At 40.4% G+C, this 18,992-nt stretch overlaps 1 protein-coding gene across 3 annotated transcripts in view; it reads right to left on the bottom strand.

Annotated features, from left to right (window-relative positions):
- LOC118527586 (contactin-associated protein-like 3) overlaps positions 1-18,992 on the bottom strand; it is a 180,533-nt gene that overhangs the window by 23,462 nt on the left and 138,079 nt on the right. For 2 of the 3 annotated variants that reach the window (XM_078062282.1, XM_078062284.1), the window contains exons 13-16: positions 17,641-17,841; positions 13,957-14,113; positions 8,015-8,142; positions 891-1,061 (exon numbers count right to left, since the gene is read on the bottom strand). In XM_078062282.1, the coding sequence (XP_077918408.1) occupies positions 891-1,061; positions 8,015-8,142; positions 13,957-14,113; positions 17,641-17,841 (657 nt within the window). The remainder of the gene's footprint in view (positions 1-890; positions 1,062-8,014; positions 8,143-13,956; positions 14,114-17,640; positions 17,842-18,992) is intronic. The other variant, XM_078062283.1, reaches the window with a different exon arrangement.

The following is an 18,992-nucleotide window of genomic DNA, read 5'->3' as shown; positions in this document are numbered from 1 at the left end:
GAGTAGCTTGGTTCATTCACAGGGGAAGAAATTCAGTCTTGAGAGATAGGAGGGAAGCTGCATGACATGCTCCTTATGAAAGCAGATGGTGACATTGATGCAGACAAATGTCACTCTGAGCTGGCTAGGAGGGCAAAATAAATTTGTATCCTGGAGGAAGAAAAACAAAGCCATTTTGTCATATTCCTCTTCAGAGCACACTCTCCATCTTGCTAAACCCGAAGGAGTAGAGATCTTTCCCTATGGGAAGAAAACTGACCTGTGATGTGCCTTCATATATATCAGTGAATTTATTTAAATTTAAATCTTCATATACTTTATTTAAAAAGCCCTACATGAAATTTTGAAGTAAGGAATTGAGCCTTGTGTACATGCATAAACAATGTGAGGAGTCAATTACATGACATGATTCTGCAATTTAGTGAGTAGTTATCAGACCAGTTTGGTTTAAAATATCCTGATTGCACACAGAGTTAGGGCAGCACAAAATTGGACAGACTGCTGTGTGTTTTGTGAATCACTGTTTTACTCTCTATTAAAAATAAGGATTTAAAATAGTAGAACTTTAGGTGCTCCTGGGTGGCTCAGTTGGTTAAGCATTGACTCTTGGTCTGGGCTCAGGTTGTGATCTCAGGGTCATGAGATCAAGACCTGCACTGGGCTCCACGCTCATCACGGAGTCTGCTTAAGACTCTCTCTCCCTCTTTACCCGACAACCCTGCTCTCTTTCTCTCTAATAAATAAATCTTAAAAAAAGGTAACAGAACTTTAGTATGTACTAAAGAAATACAAGTGACAAAGAAAGCATGGCAATACATTGGGAATTAGGTTCCAAAAGGGTTATTGTTAAGTACTGAGCGCCTGGTGGCTTTGCCCAGGGGGCGACTCACCGTGCAGCTCTAGCCTGATGAAGTCTGTGATCCCCAGGTTCTCTACAAACACCCCAGAAGGAGCTGTCGTCTTAAAAAAGAAAGACACATCAGCACTGAGCTCTCCACGGAACGTAGGGAAGTGAAGGTATGAAGTCTCGGTATTGAAGGAAGCGGAATTCCAAAATGAATCTGTTTCCAAAAAGAAAAAAAAAAGACAGTCACAATAGCAATGAAACAGAATAACAACCACATTTTGTATTTCTAGCATTTTTTTTTTTTTTACCACTAAGTGCATTCATTATCTATGTAAGCCTTCATTTGGGGGTTCTTCTGAACATACAGTCACACTGTGAATATCCAAATAGTGACTCTTTCAAGGATTAAGATGGACAAGACTGCAACTGAGTAGAGAGATAATCACTGGAAATGTCCTGTTTTTTAGAAAACAATATTATTGAAAAATTATCATTGAGTAAAATTGACTTTTGGGGGATGCACAGTTAGATGAAGTTTAATACAGGCGTAGATTTGTATAACCACCACCAAAATCAGGATAAAGGACAGTTCCTTCTCCCCCAAAAACTCCCTCTTGCTATTCGCTTATAGTCACACCCTCCTCACGCCCCTAAGCCCTGCTGATCATGATCTATAGTTGTGCTTTTTCCAAGTGTCATATAAATGGAGTTATGCAGTAGGTAACCTTTTGAGATTGGCTTCTTTCACTCAGTGTAAAGCCTCTGAGATTCATTCAGGTTGCCACAAGTTATTGCTGCTCTGTAGTATTTCATCATGTGGATGGGGCCACCATTTCTTTGTCCACATTTGAGAATGTCAGTGTGGTTTCCAGATTTGGTCATTCACAAACAGAGCTGCTATAAACACTTGTGCCGATCACACATGTAATTGTGAATAGTTTTCTTTCTTGCTTTCCAACCTGGATGCACTTATTTACTTCCTTACGTTACTGCACTGGCTAGGACTTCCAGTACGATTGAAGTTATAGAACAGAAGTGATGAGATTGAATATCCTTATCTTGTTCCCGCTCTTAGGGGGAAAGAATTCAGTTTTTCACCAGTAATTATGATGCTAGCTGTTCCATATATAGATACCTTTTATTAGGATGAAGAAGCTCCCTTTTATTCATAGTTTGCTAAGAATTTTATTGTGAATGCTACCTGATATAAATTTATCATGTTCATAATATAATCATAATAATTCAAATGATCGTGTTCATATCCATCGATGCAGAAAAAGCATCTTGTGTGATTTTTCTTCTTTAAACTGTTAATATGGTAGATGACATTGATTGACTTCCAAATATGGTCGACCCTTGGACAACAAGGGGGTCAGGGCACTGACCTTCGCACAGTTGAACGTCCACGTGTAACTTCTGACCCTCCAAAAACTTAACTATTAATAGCCTACGATTGACTGGATGTCTTACCAATAACATCAACACTTGATTAACACACACTTTGTATGTTACATATATTATATACCATATTCTTATAATAAAGTGAGCTGGAGAAAACAAAATATTATTAAGAAAATCACAAGGAAGAGAAAATACATTTACAGGACTGTACTGTATTTATTGAAAAAAAATCTGTACATAAGTGGACCTGCCCAGTTCAAACCCATGTTGTTCCAGGGTCAGCTGCACTGAATCAGCCTTGTATCCTGAGGTAAACCCCAGCTGGCGATGGTATATTATTCTTTTAAATATTCCTGGGTTAAGAGCTAATGTTGTTGAGGATTTTTGCATATATGTCTGTGATGATGTTGTCCACAGTTATCTCTTTTTTAATTTTTTTTTTTTTCATTTTCTTTGTCTAGTTTGAGGATTGGGGCAATGATGGCCCTCATAAAATGTTGGAAAGAATTTCCTCTTCTATTTTCCAAAAGAGATTGTATAAATATGATGTTATTTCTTCTTTGGTGGAACTCACCAGTGAGAAGTCATCTCAGACTGGATTCAATTCCATCAATACTTTTAGGTCTATTCCAGTTGTTTATGTCATCTTGAGTGAGTTTTAGTAGTTAGTGGTTTTCAAGGAATTGGTCTATTTTATCTATGTTGGAGAATTTATGTGTGTAGAGTTGTTTGTAGTATGTCATTATTATACTATTGATGTCTGTAGGGTCTGTAGTGATACGCTAGCTTTTACTCCTCATACTGGTAATATTTCTCGCTCTAGTTTTGCTAGAGATTTATCTATTTTTTTGATATTACAAAAATATGTTTTGTTTTTATAGATCTCTGCTTTTAATTGATTTCTCTTCTTATCTTTATTATTTCCTTCCTTCTGCTATTTTGAGATTTTTTTCTTCTTTTTCTAAATTCTTATGGTAAAAGTTTAAATTATTGAGACCTTTTTCTTTCATAATATAAGCACTTAATGCTATTAATATCCCTCTAAGCACTGCCATAACTGCCTCCCACCGTTTTTGATACGTTGTATTTTCCTTTTCATTCAGATCAATTTATTTTATAATGTCTGTTGAGACCTCCTTGACTCATTTATTATTTAGCAGTCTGGTGTTTAATTTCTAAGTGTTTGGAGACTTTCTCAGTCTCTTTGTTCTTTGTTTCTAGTTTAATTCATTTATGCCAGAGAATGTATTTTGTATGATTTATTTGATATGTGCTCAAGTTTGTTTTGTGACACAGAATATGGTGTATCCATGTGTATTTGAAAAGAATATGTATTTTACTGTTGGTAGGGTGTTCCATAAATGTCAATTAAATTCTGTTGGTTTGTGGTGACATTCAGGTTTTATGTACACTTTGCTTGTTTTCCCCTATTAGTTCCAAAGGTTAATGAGAGAGGAGTATTGGATTCTCTAATTATAATTATGAATTTGTCTACTTCCCCTTTCCATCCTGTCAGTTGTTGCTTTATGTATTTTGAAGCTCAGTTATTAGTATACACATTTAGGATTCTCATTTATTCTTAATCTCTTTTTGTATCTATTAATTTTCTATGCTTTTAAGCAAAAACTTTAATACAGAAACTCCAGCTTTCTTGTAATTAGTGTTTGTGTAGTATATCTTTTCCTGTCCCTCTTTTTAAACTTATGATGTCATTATATTTGAAGTGAGTTTCTTGTACATAGTACATAGTTGAGTCATAACAATCTGTCCTTTAATTGGTTTGTTTAGACCAGTCATATTAAATACAAATGTTGACAAGTTTAATTTGGTTCTACCATTTTATTATTTTTTCCTATTTGTTATACTTTTTTGTTCTTCTGTTTCCCCTTTTCTATCTCCTTTTGGGTCAAACATTTTTTAGTATTCTATTTTTGTTTGTCTGTAGCAGTTCCTTGATTAGTTATTTTAGGAATGACAATATATATACTTACCTTTTCAGAGTCTGCTCAGAATCTACATTTTAACCACTTGGACTCATATGTCAAAACCTCGCCAACGATTCTGTCACTTTACTGAGTCCCTTTATTTGTTGTTGCCAAATGTATTTCATCTGTACAAATTAAAATCCCTATGAAATAATGTTGTATTTTTTGCTTTCAATCCACAAGTATACTTAAAATAACTCCACAGGAGAATAGTCTATCATATGTACCCTGATGTTTACCATTTCTAATGCTGATTGTCCACACCTGATGTCCCAAATTTCCTTCTGATATCATTTCCCTTCTGTCTGAATCTTGCTTTAGAAAGTCTTTTAAAGTATCTTCTAGTAAGGAATGCTTTTAGCTTTCCTTCACCTGAGAATTTCTTTATCTTCATCCCTGAAGGAGATTTTTGCTGAATATAGAATTCCAGACTGACAATTCTTTACTTTTAGCACTTGACAAATGATTTGCCACTTCCGTCCTGGCTTCCATATTTTTAATGAGAAAGTCACTGCCATTTGAGTAGGTGAACACCTATAGATGATGTATCATTCTTTTCTCTGGCTGATATCAAAACATCCCTCATTGCCTTTGTTTTCAGCAGTTTGATAATGATGTATCTGGAGGTGACTTTCTTTGAGTTTATCCTGTTTCAAGTTCATTCAACTTCTCAAGTCTGTTTTTTGCCAAACTTGGACATTTTTCAGCCATTTTTTTTTCAATTTTTTTTTTTTTTTTTTTACAGCACCACACTTCTGTCTGCTTCTGGATGTTCAATTATATGAATGTTAGATCTTTTGTTGTTGATTCACAGTTCCCTGAGGCCCTGTTCATTTTTAGATTTTTTTCTTTCTTTTGGTCAGATGAGTCATTACTGTCATTAAGGCCAATGACTGTCTCATCTCAGATCCACTTTTTGGCCCACCCAGGGCATCTTTTATTTCAGTTCCATATTTTTCAGTTCTAAAGTTTTCATTTAGCTCTTTATATATCCTATTTCTTTGGTGAAATGTTCTTTTTCTCTTTGCTACAAAAGTGTTTATGATTACTTTTTAGAGTTCTTATGTAATAGCTGTTTTAAACTCTTTATCAGTTAATTCTAACCTCTGTGTCATATCTGCATTAGTATCTGTTGATTATATTTTCCTAAGCCAGCTTACATTTTCCTGGTTCTTTGTGCTAAGTAATTTTGGATTATTTCCTAGATATTTTAAATATGATATTAATAAACTCTGGGCTTTGTTTAAATGTTGTGGAACATGTTGATTTTATACATATATATGTACACATTTTATTTTTTCTTTTTAATTTATTTAGGTTTTTTTTTTGCCGGCAGTTGGCCTGGTTAAGATCTGGCCACACATTCCAACCTGCCTTCTGTGGGCTCTCTCTAATGGCAGTCCAGTTTTCAAAGCCTTTGCAGCACGACTCAGCTCTCCCCTACTCATGCACCATCCAGTGGCCAGCCTGGGTCTTGGGTCTGAGACTCTCGGCTCAGTTCTCAACTTCTTGGGTTTACAATTAGGATTGGATCCATGCATGTGTCACTCTGAGGTGAGCCCGAGACTTCATAAACAACATATAGCATGCTTTCCTGAATGTCACCTCCCTCTGCTCTTCTAGGTACTTTCTGGTTCCCTGGTCTCCCTTTTCAGTCACAGAACCAGAAAATGGGCTCTATTGAGACTGCTCCATAGTGCTCTCCTATGCAACTGTACCAAGTCCATTGCCAAGCGATGGGTGAGTGGAGAAAGAAAACAAAATAAGAGGAGTCTTCCCACCATCTCTGAGCCACAGCTGTCCTATTCAGAGCAAAAGTCCCCTTCCAAGGTCCTGGCTCTTGTGCGTTCACAGGACAACTTCTGCTGCTATTGCCATGGGTCTGCCTGGATAGAAAAAGAGGGAAATGGGATTCCTGCATTCCCTGAGAGTTAGGAATTCTCTGTTCCCTCCTCCAGCCAGGGCTAGAGGGCTTCTCCTGGGACCTCTCTGTCTGTGACCCAGTGCCCACGTCTGGCTTGGCCGACAGATGCTGGAGGAAAAAGCAAATGGTGCATTCTGGTTTCTCTTCCTTGTTGCTGTTTGCTTCCCAGGGTCCTGAGATAACTGTTTCAGGCCTTCTGCCCGGGTTTTATAGGAGACTCAGTGCGAGAGATGAGGTGGGTGTGCTTCATTCATCTTATCCGGACACAGAGCTGTGGTCTTCAGTTTAAGGTCATGAGTGGGAAAAACAATTCTTCGTACTATCATCAGTCAAGGCACATCAATATATTCTTTACATTTTGACGACCCACCTCTCAATATTTTTGTCATCTGAAGTAGGAAACTTACGTTTTCTCAATAGCAAGGTTCAGAAATGCCAGGATTTCCTCACATGGCAACATCTCCTACAGGGCCCCTGGGAGGGTTGTGGCTCCATGGGCTCAGAGGGCAGCACGGCCACCGCAGCCTTGGTGGACTTTGTACTTTGGCCTCTCCTCTGAGACGCATGCCACTGGAGAGTCTGGGCCAGAGGACTGACGTGCCCTGACTTATCCTTCTGGCCATTATGTGGAGTCTCAGGTAAGTGGGGAAGGTGGCAGCGGGCAGGCCAGTTAAGCCATGGCAACAATCCAGGTGCTGGCGGCCATGGCGGTGGATTCTGCATCTGTTTTTGAAGTGTGAAGCAACACGATCTGTATTTGTGGATGAATCAGATGTGTGTTAAGGGAGGAAAGAAGTTATGAGTTGCTGTCACGTTTTCAGTCTAAGCAAAAGGAAGAATGGAGTTGCCATGCACTGAGTTGGGGAAGGTTGCTGTGGAAACATTTTTATTTCTGGTACAGAATAATCAGTTGGATGCCAGAGGTGGGAGTTCAGGGAAACTGGGCTTGAGGTATATAGATGGCGGATTCATTGACATCAATGTGCTATTTAAAGCCACGAGCCTGTTGGAAACAGCTCACCACTGGAGAGCAGAGGGAAGGAGGGCTGAGGATGCAGGCTTGGGGCACCCCAACAGGATGCCACTGGCACGGGGAAGGAAAAAGGAGGGAAAACCCAGAATTTTTTGGGTAAGCTGGCAGCCAAATAAAGATGTGAATCAAAGAGTGAATCAGGAGAGGACACCAAAGTGGTTGACAGGTCAACTCAGATGACACCTGAGAGTAAAATTTGGATATAGCAATGTCGAGGTCTCACTGATGAGCTGGAAAAAGCAGTTTTTAGGGAGTGATGGAGGAGAAGGCCTGGAGAGAGTATATTCAAAAGGGATTAGAAAGAGGTAAATTAAAGGTAGAGTGGATATATTTTATTTTATTTAGTTCGGGAGAGGGAAGGATACAAAAGAAATCCAGATGCAGTTGGAGGGGTAAGGAGAGTTAGGACCACTGAGGTTTGCAAAACTGTCAGAGGGTATTAATGAAGAGGTACCCTTGATAGTTTCTGTCACCCCATTTCTCATTATCTTACCAGTTTTAGGCATCTCAGCACTCATCCAATACTTATACTTCGTAGGCAGATATTAGATGTTTGCTGACCAGGTGATACAATATTTCAGATCATTCCATGCACATTCACAGCAATAGTCTGATTTAAATACTCCAAAGGTAATATAATATTTCTCTTTTTTTTCCCTCAAGTACAATGCCAATATACCCTTCTTTTGTAAGTTAACACATTCCTAATGAAATGCAGATTATTAGGATAGATGGTGTTTTTATGAACTCAGGCAGCTACATGTCTCCTAAAACATTGACATGTATTTTCCGGGGTCAAGACAGTTCCTCTTGCCACTACTTACTGTCCCCCCAGCAGAGCAGAGGCCCCAGTGCATAAGCCGCTTCCGATTGTGGTCGGCCTGTGGTGCTCATCACAACCTGAGTGACTGGCAGGTGCTCCTTATGAGAAAGGATTACTGTGTCGCTGGTCCTACAAAACAAATACGGCCACCTTAACGTTATTCTGAATGACATCCAGAGAAGTAATAAATAGTCTCTTATTGCATTAAGATTAAGCTAAATTTGTAAATACATAACAGTAAGGAAATCAAATGGCTCATATGAACTCTTACATAGTAACGTATTTAATAAGGTCATCTGAGGATCAGAGATCCTTGTTTGTCTACGTGACCACAGAGAAAAAAGCGGGCAGGTCCGAAATCATAACCATCAGTGCGGGCACGAGATTATATTTTCACTGCAATGAAGTAGCTCACTGCACTTTCCAATCTAGCCGCCGTGTAAGATTTAAATGCAGAACTTACACGTGCAAGATCTGCCTGGCTTCATTAAAAAAAAAGCAAAAAAAACACCTGACTGAAAAGATTTAGGTTTTCAATTCCCAGATTTTTTTTTCTTTTACTACATTTTCCAAAATTCCTATCGTGGGTACTAGGCATTTCCTTACTTACTGATGCCATCCATTAAAAAAAAATAAAGAAAAGATTGATTCAAAACCAAATTGAAAGTATGATACAATGTGCTCTTAAAATTAATAAATGGGGTAATGCATGGGAAGTGCTCTGTCCATGACTGTCACCATCCATTCATTCATCCAACATTTGGTGCACAGCGTTTCCTTGCCAGGCCTTGTGTGTCGGGGACATGGGCATAAAAACCACCATCGATGTCCCCAGGAAACCTAGTGGATATTATAAATAATAACAAAAATGTAATTGTAATTTAATAAAATCATGTAAGTGAATATTTAGGACAGCATTAATGTCAATGGTTCCAATACAACAAAAACTAGAATAGAGCCAGAGGTCCTGGGTAGTCAGCTGGCTGTACCACTAACCACCTCTCTGGGCAAAGAAAGAAGATTTTTCTGCACCTTGTAAGTTGTTCATATTTTTGTTGCGTACTTCAATTACATATGTACTTTGGATTTAGGAACAAATAACAGTTTGTCTAATGTATTGTTCAAGTGCTGTCTGTGTAGAATCCAGGAATTTTTAATTTCTAACAATTACAAAGGCCCCCCTCACTCTGATATATACAAATGGAAGCATCTGAAACTGACATTTTTGCAAGTCAAGACAATCAGCAATTTCGAATGGTTCAGCCTAATAGCCTTGCTTCAAAAAGAATCTGCATCACTTAATGGTTAATCAATCTGTTGAGGCATCAAAAATATTCTTTTGAGGTAGAAAGTTTAAAATTACTAACATTTTTATTTTGCTTAAAAAATGTAACAAAATGTCAGTACATATTAGTAAGATATGAAAAATTTGAACTGAATATCCTGAGAGTTCAGAAATAATTTTTTTTAAATCAGATAGTTTCCAAAAATCAAAAGAACTAAAACCCCAGGGCTTTATCTGGGTGAGGCCCTGCGATTTCTGTGCATGGAAGCACACAGGCTGGTCATCCCAGACACCCAACACCTGGCTTTGTTGGGAACGGGACAGGTGGTCGGTCACAAGCTAGAAGGTGTCATGGATTGCGGGGGGAGTCAGTCTGAAAATATATTTGTTATAAATGTGGGGCTAACGCACCAAATTAATTCCTGGTGTTAAGTATCAGTAAACGTTACAAATAAACATTTTAATTCCTGTCATTGCTCTTTTGGTAGAACATCTAGAGGGAAAATGTAAGTGCATTAGTTATTCATGGAGTATCCCTGAATTTTAAAGAACCATTTAAAAGCTACATTTATAATGTAGTGAAAAGCTACACTTTAATTGTTTTTAGCAATGACAAAGCACACAGAGCCCTGCAAAAAACTTAAGGAAAATCATAATGGGTAATTGTGTGTATTAAAGCAGATATTATAATAAGTTCTTTTTTTCATTCTGTTGTTTGCAAAGTAACTTCCCAAATCTGAGGAAATTTTAAGCAACTCTGATTTGAAAATTCTTTATCAGCACAGGTCATTCCCAAATGCCCATGCTTCATGTAGGACAATATTCATTGCCATGGTCCCCAGACTCATTCGAAATCGCCGAAATTTAGTTATATCTCAGTTGTTGTTTTTTTTCTTGCTTCTCTATTTTTTTTCCGAAAGTTGGGAGCATTGCCTATCTGGGCATGATGATTTCTCACAATAGGTTTCAAACATTCAGTGAGAGGACTTCCAAAGCCGCATCCTTTTTGTTTTCAGTTCTGAGCGCTCTAGAGATTCTTCTTACCACTGGCTGTTTTGCAGCAGACTTTTTCTGAGGTATAACAGAGCCGTCACGACTTTTGAGTCATGGGAAAAGCTACAGGGAACAAATATCAGGTCAGCTTTCGCATTTCATAATTGTTCAGGAGAAAGCTACACTGGGGACAACCTAATGATCCCCATCTGGAGTTCCCTATTTTTGAAAGCTCCCAGGCTCTCTGTCCATTTGCTCATCCCTTCCGCAAACCCCCTCTGTTCAGTTACTGCCGTCCGGGACACTCCATGTCCGGTATGACCAGCTCCACTGCTGGCTTCCACCTTCAGAACTGTTACCGACCACTGCTTCTCCACGTACATCTTACCAGTGTGTCACCGTCCCGGACACTAAACAAATGTTTGGCGTTGGAATTAAATGGAATCAAGAAAATACTCATTTTACCCACTCATGGCAGTCGTGTGATGTCTCCATTTAGATACGTCTTCTTAGACTCTCATAATAAAGTTTTAGGATGTCTTTTCCATAAAAGTCTTGCATATTTTTGTTATCTTTATTCCAAGGTACTACAGTTTTTGTGTTGATTTTGAAAGAGGTTTTTATGATATTTTCTTATGGTAACAAGCTCTTCATAAGAATTCACAGTTATTCTAAGATTCAGTAAGTAGCCCTACTAAATTCTCATTAATTTCAATAATATTTCTATATATCTTCTTGGGTTTTCCTGGTAGGCAACCATATTTTCTATGAATAATGTAATCTTCATTTCCTGGTTTCTACTCATTTGTGGCTTTGAAATGCCTCCTATATATTTTTTTCCCTCTACTATTCATTTCTAACCTAAATGCACTGTAATCAGAGAAATTGTCCATACGATAACAGCTACTGTAAAATTTTTTGGGTTTTGCTCTATGAAGTATTAGGAAAATCAGTTTGCAAAAATGTGCCATGTGTGCTTGAGAATATTATATATTCTATAATTTTCAGTGCCTACCAAATCAAGTGGTTGATTTCATTCAAAAATGTTCTGTATCCTTAATAATTTTTGTCCTCCTGATTTACCAATTGCTAACAGATGTGTGCTTAAACCTCTTCCTATAATGGTTGACTTGTATATTCCTTCTTTCACTTCAGCCAATTATTTTCTATATACATTTTGAGTCATTTTTATTAGAAACATACAAGTTTAGGATTATTAGGGGTTTTCTGGTGAAATTAAAAAGCATCATGATATGGTGATAGTAATTGTTGTCCATATTAAGACATTAAAATTTTGGGGTGCCTGGGTGGCTCAGTTGGTTAAGCATCCGACTTTGGCTCAGGTCATGATCTCAGGGTCCTCTGATGAGCCCCAAGTTGCCTCTCCCTGTGCCCTTCCTCCTCCTTATGGGCTCTGCCCTTTCTCCCACTTATGTGCTCGTGCATGCTTTCTCTCTGTCGAATAAATAAAATCTTTAAAAAAAAGACTTTAAAATTTTACTTACTTCTGTGCATATTTGCTTGGTAGGTTGTATTTAGCATTTTGCTTTCAACATTTCTAGGCGTACAAACAAGATATACTTATTTTTAATTCAAAATCATCTATCTGGATTTAAATGGCTATTTTTGTCACATTTACTGTTCATGATTACTCATACATTCTTATGTTATTTTGTTGCTCATTGTTTCCTCTTCTTTTTAAAATTTTATTTCCTACCTTCTTTTGAATTAATTAAGTTTTCAAAATCCCATTTTTTTTCCTTCCTTCCCTCTATTGATTTGAATATTGCATAGTTGCTATTCTTTAGCGGTTACACTTAAAATTTTAACATATGCACTGTAAGCAAATTAATGCTAACAAATTTCTATGAAACAAGTTTTAAAGTTCAATCATGTTTTTGTTTCTAAACATGGCTTTAGTTCCTTTGTCAATCACAATCATTTTGTTAATAGGATCGGATTGTCTCCTCCTGTTTCAATTCCATATATGCCGGGATACGTGACTGGTATCTAGTATTTGTCTCTTTTATTTTTTTTAACTTCTGAGTTTACACATTTCTTTCCTCAATATTTTTTCTTGCATCTGAGACTCTCCTTACAAGATCACCTACTTTTCATTCTGAAAACCATTCTTGAAGCTTCCTCTTGTGGAGTCCGCTGGTGGTATATTTCTTCTGTGTCTGTCTGTCTGGGTGTTCACTGTATCTCGGCTGGGGACACACTCGGAATCGGACAGTCACTGTACTCCTGCACAGCGAGGGGAGTGCCCGTGCCCATGGGCTGAGCTTGGCTGGCCCCCACGGTCCTTGCTTTGGCATCTTTTGGTCATCTCTGCCCCCTTTCCCATTCTCTTTAATCTTCCTTGGTTTCAGCATGATGTGTCTACAGATGGATTTACTTTTATTTATCCTGTTGGGTATCCCAGTATTTTCTCAAATCTGGTCATTTCTTAGCTATTCATTATCACCCTTAATTATCGCCAATCTCCTCTTTTGAAACTTGACTCAGACACCTGTTCGGCCTTCTCCACACCACCCCTCCCTGCCCTGCTTTCCTTCCCCCCATGCAAGTCTCTCTGTGCTAGAGTCCCTGCCACTTATCTGTACACATTTTCCATTTCACCCGTGTTCTGATCACTTGTGTCTAATATCTGATCCGACAAGTCTTAAATTTCAATGATAAGATTTTCATTTCTAAACATCCGTTTGGTTCTTTCGGAAATCGTGATCACCTTTGTCGACGGTATCTGATTGCTTTCTCATGTTTCAATCCCAGGCCTTATTTTTCCAACAGCTCACGTATTTCTTTTATCTTATGTTCTTAATGTATCCGTGATCTGGGATTTTTAGGCATCCGTTTACTCTGTGGATTCTTCTGCCTCCCACTTCTGTCCCCCGGGGCTGTGTAGCACTGATTGTGAGCTCATGTTTGGTGGCATTTTATCTGCAGGAATCCTAGGGGAGGCCGGGCCTCCAGCAAGAATGTCGTGTAATTCTATGATGATCCATCGGTGCTGCCAACCTGTGGCCACACTAACTTAATTCAAGGACCATGTAAATTTGAACTCCAAATATGTATGAGGGCAGGTCTCATGAGTTTTCAGGGAGTTATTTCTTGCTACCTGGAGTGCTAGCTGGAAGACTTGTCCCTTTCCACCTTCTCTGTGGGTTTGGAAGCCTTCTGAGACCTCCAGCAATAGGGAGAGGTTTGTGTTCCATAATCCCCTTTTGTGCACTCCGGGCTTTGTTTGATTTCCCCTATGTGGCCATTTAAAAATGCAGCTAGCAGTGAAGGAGGTGAGCAAGCAAGCCTGGGTCAGCCATGGGGCAGTCATTTATCAATTGGGTTAAACTTAACTGTAGGAAAGTCTGGTAATTGTACTTTCAGTGAATGGGAAACATTAATCTGGTATTCCTGTTTTGTCTTATTAGAAAAAAAATAAAATGGACATGATTAGTTATTCACAGGTAAACAGAAATAGCTACCTTAACACTTTAGGCTTCGGATTAATTACATTGTACACATCAAAGCTTATACCTTGAACTGGCTAGGGAATACTTTAATCTGTTCTCTTTATAGAACTGTCTCGTCCAATGTCTGCCTAAGTCACATAGTTTAAGCAATAACAAATTACAGTTTGCACAGGGAAATTATATGGAAATCACCATTCATTCCGGTCAGCATCACAGTTGCAGTAATATTGAGAATCAAGGCAGTTCCCCTGTAATCCACAAGCACATTTTTGAGCATCAGGCAGAGAACCTCCCCAGTAAGTGTGTGTTTCATTGGTTCTTCCAACCCACCAGCTCACTGGGGTTCCATCTGAAAGACAAGTATGAGAAAGGTGACACCTACTTTGCCCCCCACTGCCTGCCTCCCCAATATAGTCCTTTACTCCCCTTTATTTGAAACATAGAGACTATTTTAGACGTGAGCAGATGTTAACTCCGCAACAAGATCATTTCTAAGAGGACTTCCAACTGTTTAAAAAATATTTCCATATCAAGACTTACGTTCTCACCATATGTTTTACTTTTATTAGAAAATGAGCAAGTCGTCCCTACCTCATTCAGGCATGATATTTACATATTTCTCTTGAGGACTCCAATCACATCATTTATCTGGACATAACATAACAAAGAACTGTCATTTAAAAAAAAAAAAAGAAAACCAGAGAAGTTTATACCCTGAATCCAAAATCTGTTCGAGAGCCTAAAATGCCACTGGAAGAATGTAATATTCTGAGGCAAAATACAGATTTCTTATCTATTAGCTGAAAACACTGGTACTACCCTGTCATGTCTTAAAAGTCTCGTGGAAGAATGTGCTTCTTCTTGTACTGAATGGGTTGGCTTTGTATTTGGAAACCACAGACATGGTGCGGACAAGCCTCCTTCATGCCTGAGGTGGGTCCTGGGCTCAGGACAACTGAGGCCAGGACAGCTCGCTGCTTCAGCACAACCTCCTCCTCAGGGCAACCCACAGTTAACCGACAGGGCCGGAGGCCGCCTCAGCTCTGCAGGGCTGTGGCCACTGCTGAGACCCCAGGGCAGATGTGCAGGGCACCTGGGTGAGGATGATTAGGAAGCAGGGCCCTCCGGAGGGTGGAGGGAAACAGTGCCTCATAAACAGAGAATCAGAGCAGGAGGAGAAATGGAAGCGACCTCCATCAATCGGCCTGTAAAGATGCCCATCCATTTCAGCATGCTCTCTCCTTCAAACCCTCAGGGTGTCCCCACCCGGCCCCCACCAGGAATCTGGAACACATCCCACCTTCTCCCTAACTTCAGGCCACCACTCCCTGTTCGATGAGACTTCACCTTCTGCCGACAGCCTCCCAGCTGGTAAACACATGGGCCGTATTCATTACCGCCCACTGCAGGCCCGCTGGGTGAGATGTGCACCAAGAAATCAAGGTCTGCAATCTTTTTTTTTTTTTTTTCTCAGTGTGTTGAAAACTTATCTCTAGGGGGTGGAAGATCTTTTCAACTTAAACGGATATTTTTCAAAACACCATTTTAAACATGTGATTATTCAACACTCATTCTTTTCATAGATGGAGGAGCGAAGAAATCATTGCACACAGATGCACAACTGTTTGTTTACATCCGAATTTTTCATTTTCTCTATAGAGTAAGAACCAGCAAGTGTTGTTAAAGGTACAGAATGCATTTGGGTCCTTTCAAGGTTTCTCCGAGAGATCTAGAGAATTTGCAGAAGGAATCATTAAGAATAACACGAAGAAGAAGAAGGGGCTGGAAGGAAAGGGAACAGGGCTCCCCGGCCTCCAGCACCTCAGCCCCTGGTTGGCTGTCCATCATTCCGGCCACAACGACAATCCTCAGAGACCTTAGCGCTCACAGTATGGAGACTGAACAGTCTCCTGGAATCAACCCTTGCTGTCCTTGAGCTCCCTCTTTAGCCCTGCAGAACCACATCCCCCTGAAACCATCTACAGCATAGAGACCTAACAGCTGCTGCAGGAAAAAGGCCGCCGGACCCCACTGCTCCCCAGCAGCCCTCCTGGGAAACCACGCAACCCAAGGCCCGCGACACTGAGGCCCCAGCCCTGCATTTTCTCCTCTCACGATTAACCCTGGGTTCCTGATAACATCTGAGAATTTGAACACGAGGAAATTCTTGGGGAAAAAGTGGATTTCGACAGACATTCCCATTCCCAGTCCTCTCTATGACACTCTTAATCTCCCTGCTCTGCACGCGGCAGCCACCTGGCATGGTTCCACACTGCGACATTCTACTGAAGGCTCCGGGTGGAGGCTCCTTGTTACCACTTCTCCCACTCAAGGGTAGCATCATGCTGCGCTCGCCCATTCCTGTCTATCGATGACGCACCATGAATCAGTGCAACCATTTTAAGGTGTATTAGGCTACGCTATTTTAGGCCTACCTCATCTGCACCCGAATTAAGAGCTTCTGGAATTATACAGGTCTGTACTGAGTCTGTCTAAATGAGGTTTGTACTACAAATTCTCCAGTAGCAGAATATAAGAAATGCAGCCACCTCGAGCATGTATAGATAATGAAGTCCCTCGTTTTGTCTCTTCAGCGGGTGTTTAACAAGTTTAAAAGCTTTTCCTCATTCCATCTCTACCCCAACCCTAGCTAAAGACTTGGTTTTGTTGCTTCTGTTGCTGCTTTATATATGGCTATGAGAAGGAGGACAGTCAAGGAATCACTTGCAAATCAATGAGGGAGACACTGGCCCTCCGTGTGGGGATTCTTTACTGACCCACACGGTATGTCCAGGTTGTGGGACAGACCACACGCCAGCGTGCACGAGTTTGCTCCCGGGTTCACTGGGTGGTTTTGCTTTCTGACCCCGCTAGCGGCTGGTGTCAACACTGCTCCGCCTTCGCCTCCTCTCCCTGGCCCGACAGCCCAACCTGCATTGTTCCGTAGCACCGAGTTCCTCCCCTGGAGGCTGCTTTCTCCTTCCTCCGGGAACATACCAGTTTAGCTCAGTCATCTATTTGGCAGAAATCAACTCACAGTAAGCACTAAACCCTCTAGCACTAACTATGCATTCAATACATCGGAGAGAGGCAAATAAGTAGCGTTTGCTTCATGCATTTTATCAATGTTGTGCAATTAGGTCCTGGCAAGGTTAGTGTCTGAGTGCTAAAGACTCTGAGGGATGAATCCCAGGGCCGCTGAGCGACAGGCTCGGAACCTGAACTCAGAGGACCCTGACTACTGCCCTCCACTCACTCCGCTCCCCAGATGCCTGATCAGCCTCCCGAAAACCAAGGAGTGTCATGAGGGCAGCGGGGTTGCACGTTCTGACAAAATGAGGTATTCCAAAGAAGAAAATACAAAACCAAAAATAGAATTTTCAAGAATAGAATAGATATGAAAAATGAGCGACCAGCAGGTATGTTGTGTGAGAGGAGCTTCATGATACCAACATTGTTCCCTGGTTAATAATTACCCAAGAGACTAATAACATTCAGTCCATGAAAAGAATCTCATGGAATAATCACCTCCAGATAACTAAGCCATGCGTGATGTCAGCCATCTTTTCTAAGATAAAACATTCTTGAGGCGTCGCCGCCCTTCATGGTGGATGAGCACCGAGCGTTCGTGCTCGTAAAGAGGATTTCATTGATCGGTTGCCCACTTGAGTCTGGGAAGAGACTTCACAGATCATTCACAGCTTTGAGCAAGGAGCAACACATATTGACCTTGCTCTTCGCTCCGAGGAAAAGCATCTCTGTAACTTCCAGATTGTGACATGGGCGTTATGGCCACAAGTCTTCATGCACCTGTGGCAGGCCCCTGCCACCTGCGGGCACGGCAGCCCACGATGGCTGATGACTCCCACTACTCACCGTGGCCAGTTGAAAGCCTTGACTTCTTGCAGTGGAAGGCCAGCTCCTGTTGGCAATGGTCCGCATGGTCAATGATGGCTTGGAGCTGGTCCATGCTGGCTGTGTACTTGAGAAACACGGGGTGGGGGCTTTCTCCATTCGAGCTTTTGACCCTGGCCAAGTGGGAGCCATTGTGCTGCACTGAAGTCCAGGTGGTGTCTTCTGGGCAGAAACGGGGTTGGGGGGGCGGGGGGAGAAAGAGACTGTGACTAGGTTGGAGCAACGAAAAATAAATATGAAAGTCGGAAGCCACTTTTATCTGAATTAAGGTTTTTATGTTTGTAGCAATCAGGTCTCTTTGACATTGGAATCAACATAAGGGACATTGTTAAACTGTTAATAATGGGGACTCTCTTTATTGGAATTTGTTTTACCCTGAATGCAGCCAACAATTTCAGGGGGGCCAATTCTTAAAATTCTGTGTTATAATACTCAGAGTTATAAACAAAACTTTTTGTCCCTTAATTTATTTCTTTCCGTTACCATAAAAACAAAGCTAAGTTTTTATTGTGTGTATATATATATATATACACACACACACACACATATATATATATATACATTTTTTAAATATGTATATTCCTCATCGGACTGAGCATCTTTTCCTCTGGTAATCAGAGAAATACATAAGAGACACATGGGAGGAATAAGCAGCTCACGTGATCATGCAAAATGATAGGAAATAAGTATTTTTAACAAAAATTTGACTGATCGTGTGTCAGCAACTCATTCAGTGGCCAGCACTAAATAATGCAGCACCTTGGAGTAGCCAAAATAACCATTCCTGGTAGGAACCACAGCTACACAAATGTCTGCTGGCAAATTCTGATACATTTCTGTTATATTGATTACCTATATTTTTTAAAAGAGATTTAAAAACAATGAATGAGCACTCCACAATGTTTAAAACAAGAAGAGACACATCTAGCCTTCTTTTACCTTCCCCCAAATATAGCTCCTCCCACAGTGTAAAAGGCCCACGGTTCAGTGGCTAAAAGCCTGGCTTCAAGTTGTCCTAACTCAACTACATTTATAACATCAAGTCACATAACTTCCTCTGTAACACGCATCTGGTACATACATGATCAGTCTACATATTTCCAAATTATAGGGGCTTGAGACAGTCGCATGAGGTTTGTTCTTATCACTTTTAATGGCTAATACCTGAACAAGGTTAAAAAATCAAAACGATGCTACCAGGAACCCTCAGAGCACTCCCCACCAGCCCCTCCCCTGTCCTGCCCTGGGAAAACTCTAACAGCCACATTGGTGCTCACAGACCCCACATGCATCGATTACATCCAGAGATCCAG

Source organism: Halichoerus grypus, chromosome 14 (genome assembly GCF_964656455.1).
Source record: "Halichoerus grypus chromosome 14, mHalGry1.hap1.1, whole genome shotgun sequence".
Lineage (NCBI taxonomy): Eukaryota > Metazoa > Chordata > Mammalia > Carnivora > Phocidae > Halichoerus > Halichoerus grypus.
The sequence above is the reverse complement of the archived record's forward strand: the minus strand, read 5'-3'. Positions and strand labels throughout refer to the sequence as shown.